The following is an 18,214-nucleotide window of genomic DNA, read 5'->3' as shown; positions in this document are numbered from 1 at the left end:
AGATACTGGATATGTTCAGTCTACTCGAAATCCCATCACTATAAATTAAGCTATGTAGGATATCTAAGAATGTCAAATAATAAACATTAGAGTCCACTGAATGTGTAAACCAAGTCTGAGCCTATCTGTGCATATCCAATTGATCGGTATAAAACACCCACTTTATGAAAATCGCGGTAAAATTTGAATTTCCACTTCTTTTTCTTAATTACTCCGCTACTAAGCTCAAGAAGTCATTATTACATATATTATTTCATTATACAAGGAAGAAATGTAAGAATAAATATTCAAATGGGTATAAAATCCTTTCGTTAAGGGATGATTTATTATAGCATGAAAAGTGAAACAAAATGGCCGCCGCGTTCCATGATTCGTCCGGTCTCGGTACCGCTTTGAAACTATAAACTGGAATCAAGCATCAATGAAATTCCCGTGACTAATTGCTCACACAAGGGGAAGTTCAGGAAAGCTGATAGATTATGTCTGTCATCACCGGAATTACGGAACACTTATTTTCAATGGAACTGTGGGTACCTATTTATTTTAGCGCGACGTAACGCGGTTTTGGTCAACGCTGAATCGTGTCGCGAGGTTTACTAAAAGCTGATAAAGATCGATAGATCGAAGAAATGATACCGACTGGGTAATTTACGCGACAAACGTGCAGGGTGGAAAATCGATCGGCTTCGCGAAACCACGTGGATCCGTCGACTCATCGTAAGAATTTTTCTCTTTGTTTTATTTCCTTTCTCGTTACGAGATAAATATAGTAGTACCAACACAATGGGAGATATTACATAGTGGCAATCGAGTTTGTTCAGAGGTGTGACGCAAGATCAGGAAAACGAAATGAATGGTGAATGAATTGTCCAATTGTTCGAGTCTTTGGCAAGTCATTATAGTTCTGTGAAAACTAACGTTTAGCATAAACATTTTTACAACCGTTTAACGATGACAAGTTGTAAGCATGATTCTTTAAAAAATAATAGACCAATCCTAACATTAAACAATTTTCGTGGTTACATCTGTTTCTGAGGATTCCAAATGTGCAAATGATTCTTTTATGGACTGTATTTGTTGAGAAAAATACTGATAGCATGAAAATCTTATTGATAATGGAAGATATAGATAGATGATCACACTTTTATTTCATTTTTGTGAATAAATAGTGTTTACTTCCGATCGTTCTGGAGAAAAGTAGTTTTGTTTACAAGGAAAAGTAAAGCAGTACGCGTGTCCTGATCTGTTTTTCCGCGATGAACGCGATCATTTTCTGCGTAAAACGATTCAACTACACGAAAACCAATCTCTGGTCGCGCGTTATTACGATAAAAGGCGTTCGACTTATGTAAATTGCGTTTCAAAAGGATGACTCGATCGTATTACGTTTCGCAGGATCGTCTTCGTTTAATCGAAACAGACGTCCGGGAATACCGAATTTAGCTATGCCCTGTTTCGTAATGAGCCACAATCAGTTGTCAAAATGATCGATATGAACGTTAATTTTCACCAATGCAGAGATTTGCGACAGCATTGGTGCTGGTCTAGGTGGAATATATAAACCAGTATCTCCGTGCCATTACGCGGAGAGATTTCGATAATTTATTCGTCACGTGTGGGCGCCAGCATGTAACGCTATCGACGGGAATGACGCTTCGGAAGATATTTTGGTCATTGAAAAATTGTCGCTCCTGAACTTACCTTCTCTCCCATTTACATAGTTCCATACATGTTTCAATGTTTTTCTTTCTTCTTGCAAAAAGCTGAATCACAATGGAAACTTTGTGAGACGAACGAATATTTTTATCGCATTAAAGTCCTAAAGTTTGTGATATAAAATGCGAATGAAAAATTAATGCGAGTTTGAATGTCACGAAACGAGTCCAATATGTAGTCATTCTGACCGGGATTACCTGATTGAATTGGTATATATGGGACTCGAATCTGCATACAAAATGAAGCATTATGCATAATTTCTATAGTGTTGCAAATCATGCGTTTGATATGCATCAGGTAGGATTATCCCCGTTGCGAGATTCAATATTTAATCACCTCGATTCAATCTTATATGAATACATTTATTAATCATAAATCTAGCGAATTGAAATTATATAATTTGTATATTTTCAGAGCAACTTGTACAGCACTAGCCGTGACAACTTTTGACTTTATGTGCTGGTAATTTGCTCGAAACTTGTGCACAACTAATTGTCAGGGTAATTTCCACTAAAATAATACGTTTTTCATTTCTTACAAAGACAATAGTTTGTAACTATGCTTGTAGCAATTGTTGGCAGTTAACTTTTTTTTAACGAATATTCACTTAAATTTAGGAATAAAATTATGTACTGGTTTTCCAGAAAAATATAACCATATAGAGTCATATCAGATAATTCATTTGTTAGAACGAAATTGTGAAAAATGATTATGCGCGCCGGAAGTTCAAATTAAACGTATCGATTATTAGTATTGATATCAAAACGTAATCGATTATCGAAACTAATCGACTGTCGAGTTTCGAAGTTACGGATGACAACATTGACAGTGTTCAACAGTATTCGACTTCAGTGCTAATAGTTAAGTGCGATACGTTTGTAAGGGATTTGTTCGTCCAGTGTTGAACGATTAGTTAAATAATTAAGAAAATGCCGCGTGTCATCGAACATCGATCTGTAACGCCAATACTAAAAGCGTTTCGAAATGCTGCGCGAGGTGTAAGCAAATAATTTCTCGTTCGTTCGTTGTTCATTCAACGAGTACTCAACTACCTTTACGTTGCTCATTTTTCTAGAAATTACGTAACGTTTTGTTTTTTTATTGATTATTATATTGAAAATGTTTCGTATATAGTGTTAGATACAATACAGTTGAATATTCTTAATTCAAGTCGATCTATTTAAGAGTCTCATCAAGTCATTGGTTATGTTTAGTTTGAAATCATAATTTCAAAACTTCTGACGTAAAAAAACTATACAAATACTGGGCAGTTTTTATTATAATATACATAACTGGCCATTTTATAAGAGTTTACCAAAAATTGCTGATTACCTATGAAATAGTCAGTGCTGTGTGAAGTGAACACGGGCTGAGTTTCAAAACAGAAATTTGAATCATACAAGATTAGAAACAATTCGAAATAAGATTTCTAAGAAATATGTTTTTGTAATAAATAATTATTTTCTTGGATTTGTTCCGTCAATTAACATTGCAGAGAACTATTAAAGAACCATTAAGGTTTGCTGATTGTCTTGCTGCACGTACGCAACCGCATCCTACTATACCTGGTGGACCATACCACAAAACTTCCAAAGTTTATTATTATACACGTGATGCTAGACGTCTCGTTCAACCACCAATTGATGTGTGTGCAAGAAAACAATTAGAACCAGGGTAATTATATTCGTAATTTTTTAAAATATTTTATGCTTGCCGTATTAATTAATCTAAAATAAAACTAGCTAGCCATAAATTTAAACAAAATTGGCTTTCAATTTATGATACACTTTCGAAATAACTTATTGTAACCCATTACTCTTATCCACTGATTACCAAATTGATTTTAGGAAAAGTATGGTCTCGGAAATTAAACTTATTATACCTGGTAAAATTTATGCACCTCAGGAAAAATAAACAAGTATAATAAGATATCCACTGAATGCTAGTTGTGCTATAGTTACTGTATGTAACAAAGAAATGTTAAAGAACAAGTGTATAAATAGACGTAGCAGTGATTTGTAAATAAAGTCCTTCTTTTTTTTAAAGTAATTCTCCCATTTCATGTTTAATTGATAACAGTGCATAAATAATAAACAGAGGAATGTTTTCATATACACATCTCCTGCAGTCAGCAGTCATACAGAATAATTCTTGGGTTTATAATACATTATTACATATAACCAAAACACAATGTTTTCATAAAATTTCTGTGAGTCTAAGAAGTAACATTGACACTGAGAGGTTTGTACAGTCAGCAGGTAGATACTGCCATATCTAACAATATATAATACACGATGTACTCGTTCAACAATTCTTTGCGGGAACAATGAATTTCTCCGTTACATACTAACAATTTTCAACAGAAATCTCGCGAACAACGCGTTCAATTTAATAAGGAATTTGATTTTGATAATACTGTATCATGTCGTAAGTTTTCGTACGGAAATTGAGGTAGCTGTTACGTATTACATTGAGCATAAAGGCCGCCGCATCGCGATCAATGGCTGTCGGCACGAACCTGCTACGCAATAGCTTTATCGTCTGTCCACGGAAACAGGGTAATCCCGTGTCAAGCATAAGGGAAACTAAAGAAATGATTGCCTCTTGGTAGGGCCTGGAAGGAAAATATATTATTATGCATAAATTTGATAAAACAATCATTGCAAGAGAACTAAATATGTATATAGGCTGACCAGTACACTAGAAGTGAGCGCAGGGGGTGATTTCACATGGAAACATAAATCGAATGTGTAGAATTTTGTTCACATGAAGTTTTGGAAGAAAAATAAAATTATGTGTTTTTTAATGCGGCTGGCTGGTGCGTCTGGTCATTGCTTATTGTTTCTACTTACAATGAGTATAGAAAGTGCTTACCTTACTGCTAGGAATGCCTGAACGCATAGCTCCATGAACCACCGGAAAGGCGCGGCCTCCATTTTCCCTCCCATAACGAGTACCATTTCGTCAGTCAATTTGATATCAGGCTCAAAGCCCAGATTACCACCCGGTGAACTCTCGAACATGAACCCAAAGTCGATATGTATAATATGACCTTCTGTGTCCAGCATAATATTGCCATTATGGCGATCCTTGATTTGTAGGAGATATGTGATAACGCTGTACGCGGCCATCGATTTAACAAAGTTACGTCGCACATTCTGGAACTCCTTTGTCGTTTCATCTCCGTAACGTGTAATGAAATATTGATACATATCGATATCTGTGGTTCGGCCTAGTTGGTCACGCGAGGTCGCGTTTGGTACGCATTCTATGACACCGCACTGAAACATATGTTAATCTCGTTTCGTTTGTCTATAAGAAATTTAAAATGATTCTTATATAGATGTGCAATTACCCCAGGCGCTGTAGCCACTACTCTATATGGGAACAAAAATAGATTCAGTCCAACTTTTTGGAATATATTCTTGAAAATACTGATCACTTGTAGAGCCAACATATCCTGCCTAACGTCGTCACCGACTTTGAAAATGGCTGCCTGCCATGTCTCTTTTTCGGGCTCCCTCTTTGCCTCCGCTTTACCGTTAGACGATACCGATAATGCGATATTTTCTAATTCATTTATTCCATATTTTTGTACTTTGAAACGAGCCAAGAATGGTGCTTTCGCGGCACTGTAAATTTCCAGAAGGTATTAGGAAGTAATCGCAACAATGTTACAAACGGAGAACAGAATATGCGTGTAGTTACCTCTGCATAGGAGTACCACTTTGATAATCAATGTCGATCACCATGGCTTCGGGATTAGAAGGTAAATAGCAACCAGGTTGTACTTTGATCTTGGACAAAGCTTTCAGGCAAGCCGATTTGCGCTCAGGTCCTTTAGGATATGGCCTTATGTCACCGGAGATATTTGTGATCTTTTCAAAGAATTCAAACTCTCGTTCGTAGAACTGTTTTGCTGGGCCAGACAACGATCCTAGGATACTTTTTACCAAAGAATCCAGCACTTCGAAAAGAACAGGATCTTTAATTTGTTTATCTTCATCCATGTACATGTTTGTATGCATGTTCCAAATTAATTGGTGCGCTACTACCTACTCGAAATAAATAAGAATTACAATTTAAGTAAAATTGAATAGTATTAACTTAAACGATATAAACACCATTTTTTTGTATCACTCACTTGCGAACGTTTAGCAATCTTCTTGATAAATTCTATCACGTATCCCATGGTATCATGGCGCACTGCTTGCACCAGTTGAGGTATATAGAAGAGCACAGCATCTGCTGGATAACTACTTAGCACCTTTGTCAGCATGTACACCAACTGAAACACAGTAATTTCACCGTAATCGTTTAGAATGTTTAACTACAAGAAATGTTCAAGATTGATGTGATTTGAATAGCGTCTTACTTCAGGTACATCATTGAGCAACGTGTCTGTGGTCACTAGATACTGCAAAGCTTCTGGGACGTGCATAACCGGTACAGGTTTTGAACGGACCAGCCCACACACTTCTTTAATAATAATTTCCGAATTCTTCAGTCGGACCGGCAAAAATACAGCAAGTACAGGACTGATTTCCCACGCAAGACGCGTATATTCGCGCCATCTGTCGTTCATGCCTTTAGCACGCCACTCCGCGATACTCGATTCACCTGGCAGTGCAAGCTCCTGCCTTCCACCGGGATTTCTCCAAACCTATATGTTGATATACAACAAAAATATTCATTCCAATAAAAACTTGGGAGTGCAAATTATGTAGTTACAAATACCAGTAGCATTTCTATTTCAACCGCCAGCAATTCCAAAATTAAGTTTCTTTTCTTTATGTAATCCTTCACGAAAACATTCGCGTTCATGACACGTTTGCTACGGTTACTGCGTTTGCCGAGAGTGTTGCTGCTGGTTGACATTGGGACTGTATTAATCCGCACGCTCGACGGTGTTTTGGTGAATTCATTGTTCGTTGTACCTAGAGCTGTGCTCAGAGAGGTAATTGTCTCGCTGTGCCCGAAGCCACCAGTTGTATAGGTCTGGGGCGTTAGCATTTCAAATTCACCTTCATTACCGGTCATCACTAAATACTTTTTATCGCTATGCATAACCTGCCGGAAGTAATAATTCGTGTCAAAATGATAACCATCTTCAAGCTAAAAACACAATTTTCGCACAATGTTATTTACTTACCTGCCAGAAGCGTATAAGTGTGACGAGATCCTCTCGTAGCTGTTCAAGCTCCTGTGTAGGCACTTGACGCTCCCGGCAGAAGTAGTCCAAACAGTTACAGTAGATGCGTTCACGTAATACATTTTTGCTCAAAGTCCTGTAACCGAGACTCCGTTATCCTTCCGTTTATTTATCGCACAGTAGTATAGTCGGTGAACTCGATAATGTGAGGTTGTAAATCCCAGAGATAAGCCACGACCCGCGACACCTGTTGATGTCTCCGCGCCCAGGATCGTACGCGTCTTAGAGAAGTATGTACCTTGATCATCAGGCTAGAAAGTTATTTAGGAATTGATATTTAAAATTTCTGCTTGTAGTCTTTCATTAAAACTGTGCAGTATTAAGTGCCCATCGTCTCGTGTTCGACACAAATTGCCGTACTAATAAAACTAACCCTACAATTGTCGAGGACTCGGACCGCGTACTCTTTTCGAATTGACATCGCACGGCCCTGAATGAAGCTCGAGCTTCATATCTCCCCCTGATCTCTGTGTCGGCAGCCGGAACATGTAAACATGCACGCCCAGCGTTTTTTTGAGGACCTCACGTTACCGAATTCACCGACTATACATTCTTCGTAGTACCTGGGCAGAATGTCCCCTTGAAGGAGAAGTAGTCCGCAAGAAAGTAATTTGAAGCGTACACCGACTGCGGCAACATGTCGACTCAGTCCAGGCTCTTCGCCAGAAGCACCAACTGTCATCGGTAGTGACCGATGTAGCAGCGTAACGATCATGTCGACTGTTTCTTGGCAAGAGTACTTAGCGGTTTCAATTAATTCCACTATAAAAGTAACCCAAATATCGTGAGGTTTCACTTGAGGTGAATTCGGGCCCAATTTGCAGCCCTCGTACACCGCCAGCGGACTAACTTCCTCTTCATCCGGTGCGAACAGACCCATTCTCTTGTCTACAGTGTATTGCCATGCAACAAGCATTTCTTGTAAGAAGCGCAACTTGAGATCCGGACTTACGGTGAGCATCCACTGCCAGCATTCGACCGCTGTGGTCATTGCTGCAGGGGTGAATAGTTCTATCTGCGAAGAAGCTACTGTGTGCAACAAACGTCTGTGTATTCCTGAAAATATAAATTGACCACGTTGATTGAAAATTAATGGTAAGTCGTAAAAAAATTATTTTCAGCTACCTGGCATAGAGATCAATAGTGCAGTGGCACGCCAAAGTGCACTGCGATGCTTGACATCGTTGCGAGAACGACAGGCCATCCAAACAGCGTCGATCAACTGATCGACTACTTTGTTTCTACTCTCATCGAAGGTATTCCTGCGATTTCCCCGGCGTAATGTGATCGTGTAGACATCATTAGTAAAAGCCACGAACTGGCTCCTTTTGGACCGCGTGGTCGTTTGTCCAATGAATTCGTCTGCTAAAGTAATATTTTATAATATTAAAAATACATTGGAAGGTTAGAGACATTACAGAAAATCGTTTACATTTGGCAGACCGGATGTTGAAACAGCAAGATCCACAAATTCAAGGACTGAATCTGTGGACAGACATAAGCCAGAATGGTGTTTCAATCCAGATGATGGTATTTGATTCACATATTCTTGCAAATGTGATCTGGTTGCCTGAGGTGCCCACTTCATCGCCTCTTGTACTATGCCTTTACATCGTGCAGTAAAATCTTTCACAATGATCTACGTTACACAAATTGGTATTAATATTTGAGCGATTTATGTTGCACAGTAATAGCGTATGTACCTCTCTTGCTTCAAGTGTATCGATAAGTTCGATACTGTACGGTGTACCGGGTATCCGTAGAATTGGTGTCTCCTCGTTTGGATCAATTTGTAATGAGAACGATAGAATCTGTAAGTGTAATTAGTAATAATAATTTCAAGGGAAATAATAGATATAGAATAAATGTAAATACATGCCTGTAATATGTCTAGCATACTCCAAAGCACTTTGCAATTCCACAGAAGATGCGGGAACGCATCTACCAACGCGCTGAGATACTTATCCGCTATTCGCCTGATCTGTTTATGTACATGATTAAAATGCACCAAAAGAAATTGTGCATGATTCTCCAGTTCTTTCTCGCGCCTCTCGTCTTTTGGTTTACGCTGCATCACGTCTTTGAATTTCACAAAGACAGAATCCGCTACGCAGCATATACACTGCCACATACCACTTTTCTCCTTCTGTAGATCAGTGTCGCATAAGTATTCCGTAATCGGCTGCAAGCTTGGCTCCGGATTATTCGCTACACGTAACGTCTCTAGCCAATAAACAGACAACAAGTACGTGCATTGAGCGAATTGTAACTTTGTCACATACTGCGATATGTCGCTGGTCCTATAGAAAAAAAGAAACCGTTCATTATCGGTTCTCCATCCAGCGTGCGATGAAAAATCCGAATTAACGATCAATATTCACCTGGTACTCAATTTTATTATTTGACTTCTTAACTCTTGCAATTCATTCAAGGGGACGCTGTCGTTACGTACAGCTGAAGTATACTGCAGTTCCCTCATTTCAAGGCGAGCACTGGTCTGCGAAATAAGATAAGGAGATTTTACAGCGATTTCCTTCACTCCTTCATGCCACTCTGCGGGCCACAGTCTCGATGCTTGGTCACCAGCAAACCCCATTACAACACAGTAAAGCCAGAAGTCTTTGAAGAGTTTAAGAAGTCTCTTCTGTGGATGTCTGATTGGTGGTAAACGGCGTACTAATATAGCAATCACAGGTATAAGTACACCCAAATGTCCTGCGCTAGTTGCTGCTTTCTATTAGAGAACGTATTAATTAAAACTGAACTGTTTTAGTCGATATTAATTGTAGTAATTGACGAGTGCAGTTACCGTTGCAGTAACATTATTCGGCACCTTGTCACTAGCACGTTTACCCTCTAATCCAAGCTGAACGAATAGTTCAAGCAAATGAAGCAGTAAATCGTCCAACTCTGTTTCACCTTGTAAATTTGCTGCTATATTCGCGAGAGCATTCGTTACCGCCTTAGCTACATGACTATATTGCTTTCGATCGTCGTTCGAAGCATATGTAGCAGTACTTGAGCCTAGTGACATAGAGAACATTTGCATTATGCCTTCATATATCTGAAAAATAAAAACACATTTATTCACACTTTGTCGCCTAGCGATTGTATATACAAATATGTTACCGGCTAATTCAGTCATATTGGTGTTTTTTTTTATTAATCTTAAACTCAACCTTTGACTCGCATTTTGCGATTATCATGCATCCTAACTGATCGACGATTAGAAAATCAAGATCGCTCGGTGTACGGCAAAATAATTGCTGAAAAAATGGGAATATCGTGCGCATGGTCTTTGGGGTGTCTTTCAACGCAACAGCAACGTGTCCCAACATGATTACTATGTTTTTCGAAATTAACTCGCTATTTGATCTCTCATCGGAGTCGCTAAAAGTATTGAAAATAAATCAGAAATCATAAAAGCTGAGACATGAAACTTTAAAGGAACCAATTGAAACTCATAAATTGAGCTGTAGAAAACATTGTACCCGTCACATATGTCAGCAGCGAACAATCTATTCGAAACACTGGCGACCAATGCGGGCACACAATCTGGATTTACGGAGTGCGCAGCTTCCAAAGCAATGCAAAGATTTCCAATAGCTGCATCACGTAGTTTTTCAAAGGCCGTTTGTATAGACGATGTAGTCTGTTTCGAATCGTGCATTTCTTTTCCTTCGGATGAAACATTTTATTGTTTGTATTATACATGAAACAGTGTTCCCCGGTAAATGTTAATATATAGGTGATCCAAACTACCTTTTCCATTCTGTTGACGGTGCAATTTGAGAAGAATTGGCGATGGCACGACAAGAAAATCCCGAAGATAATAAATAGAAGTACTTGCTATATTAGGAAACTTCTGTGCCAATTTCCCTAGGCCTTCGAGGCACACCATTAATAAAGGCATATGCGCTAGCACCAATTTTGGTCCATGATTAGAGTTAATCTTTTCGACTAGACGACCGCATAAACTATCAGCACCTGTAAAGAATTTCACTCGCGTATACTGTATTTACAAATTTATAAGCGGCACGCAGTCATTCATGGATCGAATAACTGTTAATTCTAAGAAACATTTTGAAGGGATGAAATGCACAAGAATGATCGAAACTTGTTTATTTGTTTCTGTATTAACTAATTCAATGAATTGGTTAGAACGAGTTAAGAAACTTGCGTTTAGTGAAATTGAAATATTAGGCCAACGAGGTCAATAGGCGGTTTTCGTTAGTTAAAAACTATTGAACGTTATTGTAAACATAGGACAGGCAATCGAAATGCAACATAAGCTAAATTCTAATACCATCGCCGATCAGCATTGAACTTATATCTGCGAATAGTGCAGACAAATCATACTGGTCTCTCACTGTAAAAATAACGTAACAGACCTATACTTCCCAGTGACATACAAGAATTTAATGACATATTTTACTAGGCAAAACAGATTTACTAAAATTAATTTGGTTTCTGTGTTTATACAAGTCTCGTGTTGCAGTTTAATTTGCACTTACCAGTTTCGTCGCCGATTGCCCACACCAGTAGATCGACACACGCAGAATTAGCCATTACGTTTACTTTAAATCTATTTACAGTTCGAAAATTGGTATCCATGTCTTCCCTCTCGCTTGCGTCATGCTGACGCGACTGTAATTCCGTTTGACCCGATAAAAAGAGGCCTTTCACAAACTCCTGTACATCTTTCGTAAAAGGAGTAGGGAGATCACGTTGATTTTGCAGTAATTCTCGTAAAAGAGCAACCATTACAAGATTCATTGTTTCGTTGAATGTCCGATAAGGAAATATCTGCACCTGACCAGAGTTGTATACCTAAACAGAGCGGTAATGGTTCCAATAAAGCAAGTAATACGGTACCGTAGAACTGCATTAAGAAAAAAAAACAGATAAACTAACTTGTTGAGCTTCTTCGTCCAAAAACGTTAGAATCTCTTTGGTGAGTAATTTCTTTGCTAAAGCTAACACGCTTTGCAAATGCACCACGCTAAATTGCATCCCGGCCCTCCTCTCGGGACTTTCGTTGCATCGCATTTGAGGGAATTGGTTGAAGCTTGATCCGTATCGGCTGAAGAAGTACACGGCTGGATCATACGGTACTGAGGAGTACGATTGTAAGGATGGTCGTTTCGCATAGGGCAAGTCCTGATCGCCGGTTAATAGATTCGGCGCATTGTCTATAGCTGGATGAGGATTTAAATTACCGCTTAAGGATCGAGGAATGATTGGCCGGAAGTTAGAGAAACTGTATTGCTTCTTGTCCGACGTTAAACGCATTTCTGTCTTTGGTACTGACGGAGGCGGTTCTGGTTTTGGAAAAATTCGACAAAGGAGCGGTGGGTCTGTGCATGCGAAACGACCCATTGAACGGGCTAGACCGATCAAGACTGGAACTATGCACTTGCATAATGACACTGAAAAAAAGAACGTTATATTTAGAAATGTGTAGAATTAAATAGTGTTGTAAAGAATCTGGATATTGATGCGAATTGACATTCCGTTTTCAAATGAATTTATTACTCTTGTACGAGGTTTTATTGAGTGATAAGTAAAATCTAGTACGCGACTAGCTTAGTTACTATATACGGTATACTTACACTTTGCTTGCATTCCTCTGCTACCATTTTGATCTTTGTATCCCCTTATTAGATTCGTTAACACTGCCAATATCTCTACTTGTGTAGAAATAATCTCTTCACGTACAGGTTCACACCTGGCCGCAATGTCACTTAGCAATGTATTCAAACAGAAACTAAAACGTTCAGCAACAGGAATACGTTCAGTAGGTGAACATCTAACCTCATCCAGCCAAACAGCCTTGGGAAGACCCCGCAGCAACCGCAAAAGATAAGGTAATATCCGATCGCGATGTTGTAGACCAGACTCCAGAAAATATATTCCCAACGCAATACTTGCATCTTGACCCCTTTTATCCAATCTGTATATACCTTGAGCAGACTCTTGTGGGCATAATTTGAACAACTGCATCACCTGAATCAAAGTACAAGGATTGCTTAATCACCAAATTTTTCATTAAATACATTTAACGACATTGAAGATTATTAATGCCATCCCCTGGGTCGACTTGGGCCGATTCGATTCATGTATAAAGAATCTTATCGACCGATTATTCGACACCAGTGTGTAAGTAGAAATTTAAATTAAATCTTCTTCAATTCTCTATTATTCTATAGCCCGTTTTTGTCACACAGTAACTCCCGTTATGTATGGAGCAAGAGATTTAAATGTATGCGTAAAACGGTTTTATTTGGTTTTATTATTATATATACAAATATTAAACTGGGCTGAAAAAAATTATACACGTATTAAGGGACATGAATGAAATATATAGAAATTTCAGAAATATTTCATATGAAGAAGAATTACATTCATATGAAGGAAAATTGCAGTGGAAGTTATTTATCTGAATAAAAGCTATTACTGGAACATTATAATGCTACTAACAATAGATGATAAAATAAAAGCTTAAAGACTTTTTAATATGAACTCCTGCGAATATAAAGAATTCAGGTATCCGAATTATATTGACTACTTTGAAGAAGTAGATTTGAATAAATGGAATATAGTATAAAAATATTTTTCATTTTATGTACCTACTCTTTAAGAAAAAGATTAATTGCTTTGTGATGAAATTTAAAACATGAACATGATATAAACTAATTATATCATTTATATTACTAAACTTAGTTAACATTAATTAAAGTCATAAAAAACAACAGAATACTGAAGCAAACTTAGTATACATAAACACTTTGAATGCCTTCACAAAAGGAAAGGATTATTGTAAAAGTCTAATTGTTGTTTAAAATATTATTAATAAAAATAGTTATCTTCAAAATCTAAATCATTTCTTCCTAATTATATTAAACCTGATCCTATTTCAAGAATGTGTAATCTCATAATGTGACAGCTGTGTATTTTCTAGTAAGAGAATATAGTCTTATATTGAAACTATTATCATTTATTAATTACTGGTGCCTTATATATACAAGCAAATAAAGTAATAATTTAACAATTTCTGGTTGATAGAAATGTGGCTATAAAAGGTAAATTACATTTATAACGCATGACGAATCTTGTTTTTTTAAAGAAAAGTGACGTTAATTAATAGTCGTGAACCTGTCATTATCACACGGGACATTTAGCGGACTGTCCTTCGTATTATATCACAGGATGACATGTCAGGATATCAGCTGACATGTCCTTACAGCTAACCTAATCTTCATTGATCAAATGTCAAATTTTTATGAATGTTTAAATGTCGTTAAACGTTTCCTTCATTTAATACGTATGATGAAATATTCACATACCTTCTCCCATGGCGTAGGTTTGATCGCTGCTAAACATCTGGCCAAATGTTGGACAGCTTTCGAGAAAAACAGTTTCTCGTCCGCCACCATCTTGTCCACTACCTTTAGCCACCTTCGGCTTACAATCCCTGTAAATATCGTCTGCTCGCCCCACTGACAGCCGTCCCTCGAGACTCGAGACATCGATTCTCGAAGTCGAAGTTTAAATTCAAATTCTTAACCGTTCTGTTTCTCGTTCAAATCTTGTAAGTTCATGTCGATATTAGCACCGACTAGGTATAGAATAGACCTATCATCCAATGCTCTTTTTTGTCCCACGTTCGGAGGGCTACGTAACCCTCTTACCATTTCAGTGCCAATACCCGACGTTACCGATAAAGCTTGAATTCTGAGTATTATTAGCACAAATGGAGCATTATATATTCCATTCATAATACGTGTACCCAATATGATTTGGTGGGAATAAAAATATCCGATGCTTCGGTTTAAAAGATGAATATTGTAATACTGATGAAATATGATAACTTATTCTAAATTTCATCGTTAATGAACATTTTAGTAGTGTTACGTTTTCCACGTTCCCTTTTTATTCGTTTTTATATTTTTTTTATCTGATAACGTGATATAAGAATCCTAATACGCACAATCAATTACCTTCTGGTAATTGGTGAGGAAGTAATTAAACAATGAACTTCGACCCAACTAGAGCTTAGCTAGTCAAGCTTTCTTCATGAAAAATAGTTTTGATCTATTATTTAACTGGTAATATCTATTGTATTGTATTTCATAAACTTTGGCATCATTGTCAAATTGACAGGATATATTTATCATAGATGGCGTTAGAGAACCATTGGAGGATTGAAAACTTCGAGAAGACGAGAGTAAAATTAATACTTTCGATCTATTACGAAGTGGAATGTCACATTTTCGGGGATAGTGTGTGTCTCTTTGTTTCCCTTTCATGATAGTCATTCCCTCCTGAATTAATCTCGGGTGCATATAAGAAAATATATTGAAATATAATTCGGCGGTAAATATTCTATTTCGTTCAAATAGAAAGTTGAGCAAGCAGGAAAGCGACCAATCCTCACGTTCTTCACCAACCGACGCACCAATCACAGGCCTTATACATAACCGAATCAACCAATGACAGCCAGTCAGCCAGCCTAACGGTCATTCGTCTCAGGGAAGCTGGACTGATTAGACGTGTAGTGATCTCGCTCGTGGCGAAGTAAGTATTATTACTTTTCACTTTAAATTATTTATGCTATTAGTATTTTCGTTAGCACTCTATCGTTACTTTCGTTTAATATCTATACAATTCAGTCTAAATAATCGTTTCAGTTTAATAATATTGCTGAATAAAGTGAACTGTTTTCACGATTTCTGTTCTCACCCGGTACCAATTAGTATTTACGTAGTTTTTGTTTAATTTGCAATCTTTAACGACACTCCTCCAATCAATAATTGTTTCGTCGTGACTCAGTCATTGTTAATTTAGTATAATTACTTGGTATTAACGTTTATTTTCTGTTCCAGAATTCCGGCTAGAAAGAACACGCCAACGATGCCAATCCCATTAGACGCAATTTGGCGGGAAATTGGTGAATTCTGGTGATGTATTACAACAAAATAGTTAATATTCCACTAGATATTTTTATTTTAGTACACTTTTACTGTTTTGACCGTAAACTTGATCGCGATTTTCTGATTAATTGTGCTGAAAGCAAACAAGAATTTTGTCGAGAAATATTTCGCGTTCAAACACAATTGAAGCATTCAATATGGCTTCTTGTTTGATCATTAGGAAATTTAAACGGGAATGTTCCAGAAGTTTCAATTCGAAATACTCATAGTTTATTGGATTTCGGTCGCGAAATTGTTTAAATTTTAATAATTTTTCGAGTTTATCATTACGATGTCATCGTATTTGTATTTATATACGGTTTCGGGTGTAAGTTCATTATACATATAGAATCGGGGTTTAATTATACATATAGAAGCTGCGTAGTTTACGATGCTCATCGAAGCTTAAGTAAATAACGAAGCTTTAATCCTTGCAACGATTTTCTCAATATTTATAAAATTCGGTACGCGATGTAGACAGAAATAACGAACATTCTTAAACTCTAACGACGAATGTCTTCAATATAATATGTTAATAACAAATATATATCAGTAATGAATATAATGTATTGAAACAATGGAGAATTATTTCGGAATATTTTTTAACTATGGTACCTTTGCGTAGTTAAATTCATATTTGAATATTTATCGTCGAATGACAGTATTTTCATGATAAAAACACTTGGTAAAATATAAAAATAAAAGGGCTAAGCCGGTGCACGTGCGCCGTATTGTATTTCTTTCCCCCCTTTTTTTCCACAGTATTTGGTGGCCGCGTGCAAGGCGGTCGAGTCCAGTCAGTGTTTGTTTACATCGAAGTTTTTTCTGTTTATGCGGAGCGAACTGGCACCGATTAGGATCTCACCGGAGATGTATTATAATCTTCGCGGAATTAGAGTCAGTGTTTGTTGCGTACAATCTCAAATTATTTTCAGAGTTTCGGGACACTCTTTGCTTTGTGTGTCGCGAAAGTAGAATCATTTGTTCGCCGGTTGAGATTTTCGGTCGCGATAGTTTTTTATTTTCATTTTTTTCTACTTGAAAGTACTCGTTCGCGAAAGTAGAGTCAGTGCATCACTGAAGTGGATTTTTGGGCGAAGCTCTACAAATAGAGATTGTAAGTATCCTCATATTTTATTACTTACACTGTTCAACTGAAACAGCTAGAGTTTTGAGAAGAGGTTATTACGTGTTCTGTTCCTTTGTTTCAGATTTATCAGATGCTGCATAAACAAACACTGCAGAGGATGTCCTTGGGCGAAGCTACATCATTTTTCAAGATTCGTCGAGAGAGAATATTAAAGGGAGCTCTTCAGTCATCGGGTGAGTGAATGTTTTTATTCCTCCAGTCCCCAATCATGTCGTAGGACGATTGGTCCGAAACGGCACGGGCAACTGGTTGTATACGTGCTTTTGGCGAGTACAGTGAACACGGATATGCAATCGTACGATTGCATATCCGCGAGTAGTAACATTCATTTGTTGTGTTTCTTAGTTAGGTTATGGTCATTTTGTACGCCGCGTTTATTGTTAGTGATATAATTCATAACCATTTTGTATTAAAAGAGTATGAGTTGAATATTTAATGTTCGGCTTAAAGGCGAACGTCATACAGACGAAATCATATTGGTTATGATGTACTTTCTTTAAGTGTTCAATTTAACACGAGATATTAATCTCGGATATTTCAATAGAGATCATTCTATTGTTTAAACAGTTGTTATTTTTTCATTAATCGAGTATACATTGAGAACATGGTAGTGTTATTTAGTTCACTAGAAACTGTAGTAATGTGATGATGATATGTGCAATAATTTCAGTAGTCATTTTAATACAATCATATAATATCATTTATGAATGTAGAACGAAATACGATCTACATAAGGAAAATTGCAGAACGTAGAAAATACAATATATTCACAATGGTTGATAAATAACGGTCAGCTGATTAAAAGAATAATATTCAACTTATTAATGTGTGAAATAAATATCAACGGTAGATTCGAATACAGAGTAGAAAGAACGGAAACCACACCAATATGTTTAAAATAGAGGGGAAAACGTGGTGGTGCCTTCTTGGATAGGCATGTTATAGCAGTTAGCGCAATACTACGAGACGCGACAGCACGTTTCAATCCCGGAACCAGTGTCGCGAAACACAAAGGTATCATTCGTATTTGCAAGTTCCATGAAATAATGGAACACGTGTACTGGGAATCGCGATAAAGTATCGGTGCATAAAAAGAAGACGTATTAAGTTATGTCACCTGTGCATCGATATGCACGCCCTAGTGAAAAACCGCGTGTTATGGAA

At 37.3% G+C, this 18,214-nt stretch overlaps 2 protein-coding genes across 2 annotated transcripts; one reads left to right on the top strand and one right to left on the bottom strand.

The window, feature by feature from the left end:
* The first annotated feature begins 2,558 nt into the window (after positions 1–2,558).
* On the top strand, positions 2,559–3,765 carry LOC107185965 (NADH dehydrogenase [ubiquinone] 1 alpha subcomplex subunit 7-like). The gene is made up of 3 exons (XM_015573741.1): positions 2,559–2,714; positions 3,212–3,390; positions 3,564–3,765. Exons 1-3 carry the CDS (start codon positions 2,646–2,648, stop codon positions 3,628–3,630), a joined length of 315 nt encoding a protein of 104 aa, XP_015429227.1. The 5' UTR covers positions 2,559–2,645; the 3' UTR covers positions 3,631–3,765.
* A 187-nt stretch (positions 3,766–3,952) lies between these two features.
* On the bottom strand, positions 3,953–14,364 carry LOC107185966 (phosphatidylinositol 4-kinase alpha). Its single transcript, XM_015573743.1, is given in 22 exon segments — positions 3,953–4,330; positions 4,591–4,997; positions 5,072–5,348; positions 5,425–5,771; positions 5,861–6,379; positions 6,454–6,786; positions 6,869–7,004; positions 7,492–7,984; positions 8,054–8,164; positions 8,167–8,293; positions 8,361–8,567; positions 8,632–8,739; positions 8,808–9,228; positions 9,310–9,662; positions 9,744–9,992; positions 10,108–10,303; positions 10,420–10,606; positions 10,691–10,915; positions 11,443–11,758; positions 11,843–12,357; positions 12,541–12,934; positions 14,275–14,364. Coding segments are annotated over 22 exon segments (6,237 nt in total). The 3' UTR covers positions 3,953–4,104.
* Positions 14,365–18,214: the final 3,850 nt, after the last annotated feature.

This window comes from Dufourea novaeangliae, unplaced genomic scaffold (genome assembly GCF_001272555.1).
Source record: "Dufourea novaeangliae isolate 0120121106 unplaced genomic scaffold, ASM127255v1 scaffold54, whole genome shotgun sequence".
Classification (NCBI taxonomy): domain Eukaryota; kingdom Metazoa; phylum Arthropoda; class Insecta; order Hymenoptera; family Halictidae; genus Dufourea; species Dufourea novaeangliae.
The sequence above is the reverse complement of the archived record's forward strand: the minus strand, read 5'-3'. Positions and strand labels throughout refer to the sequence as shown.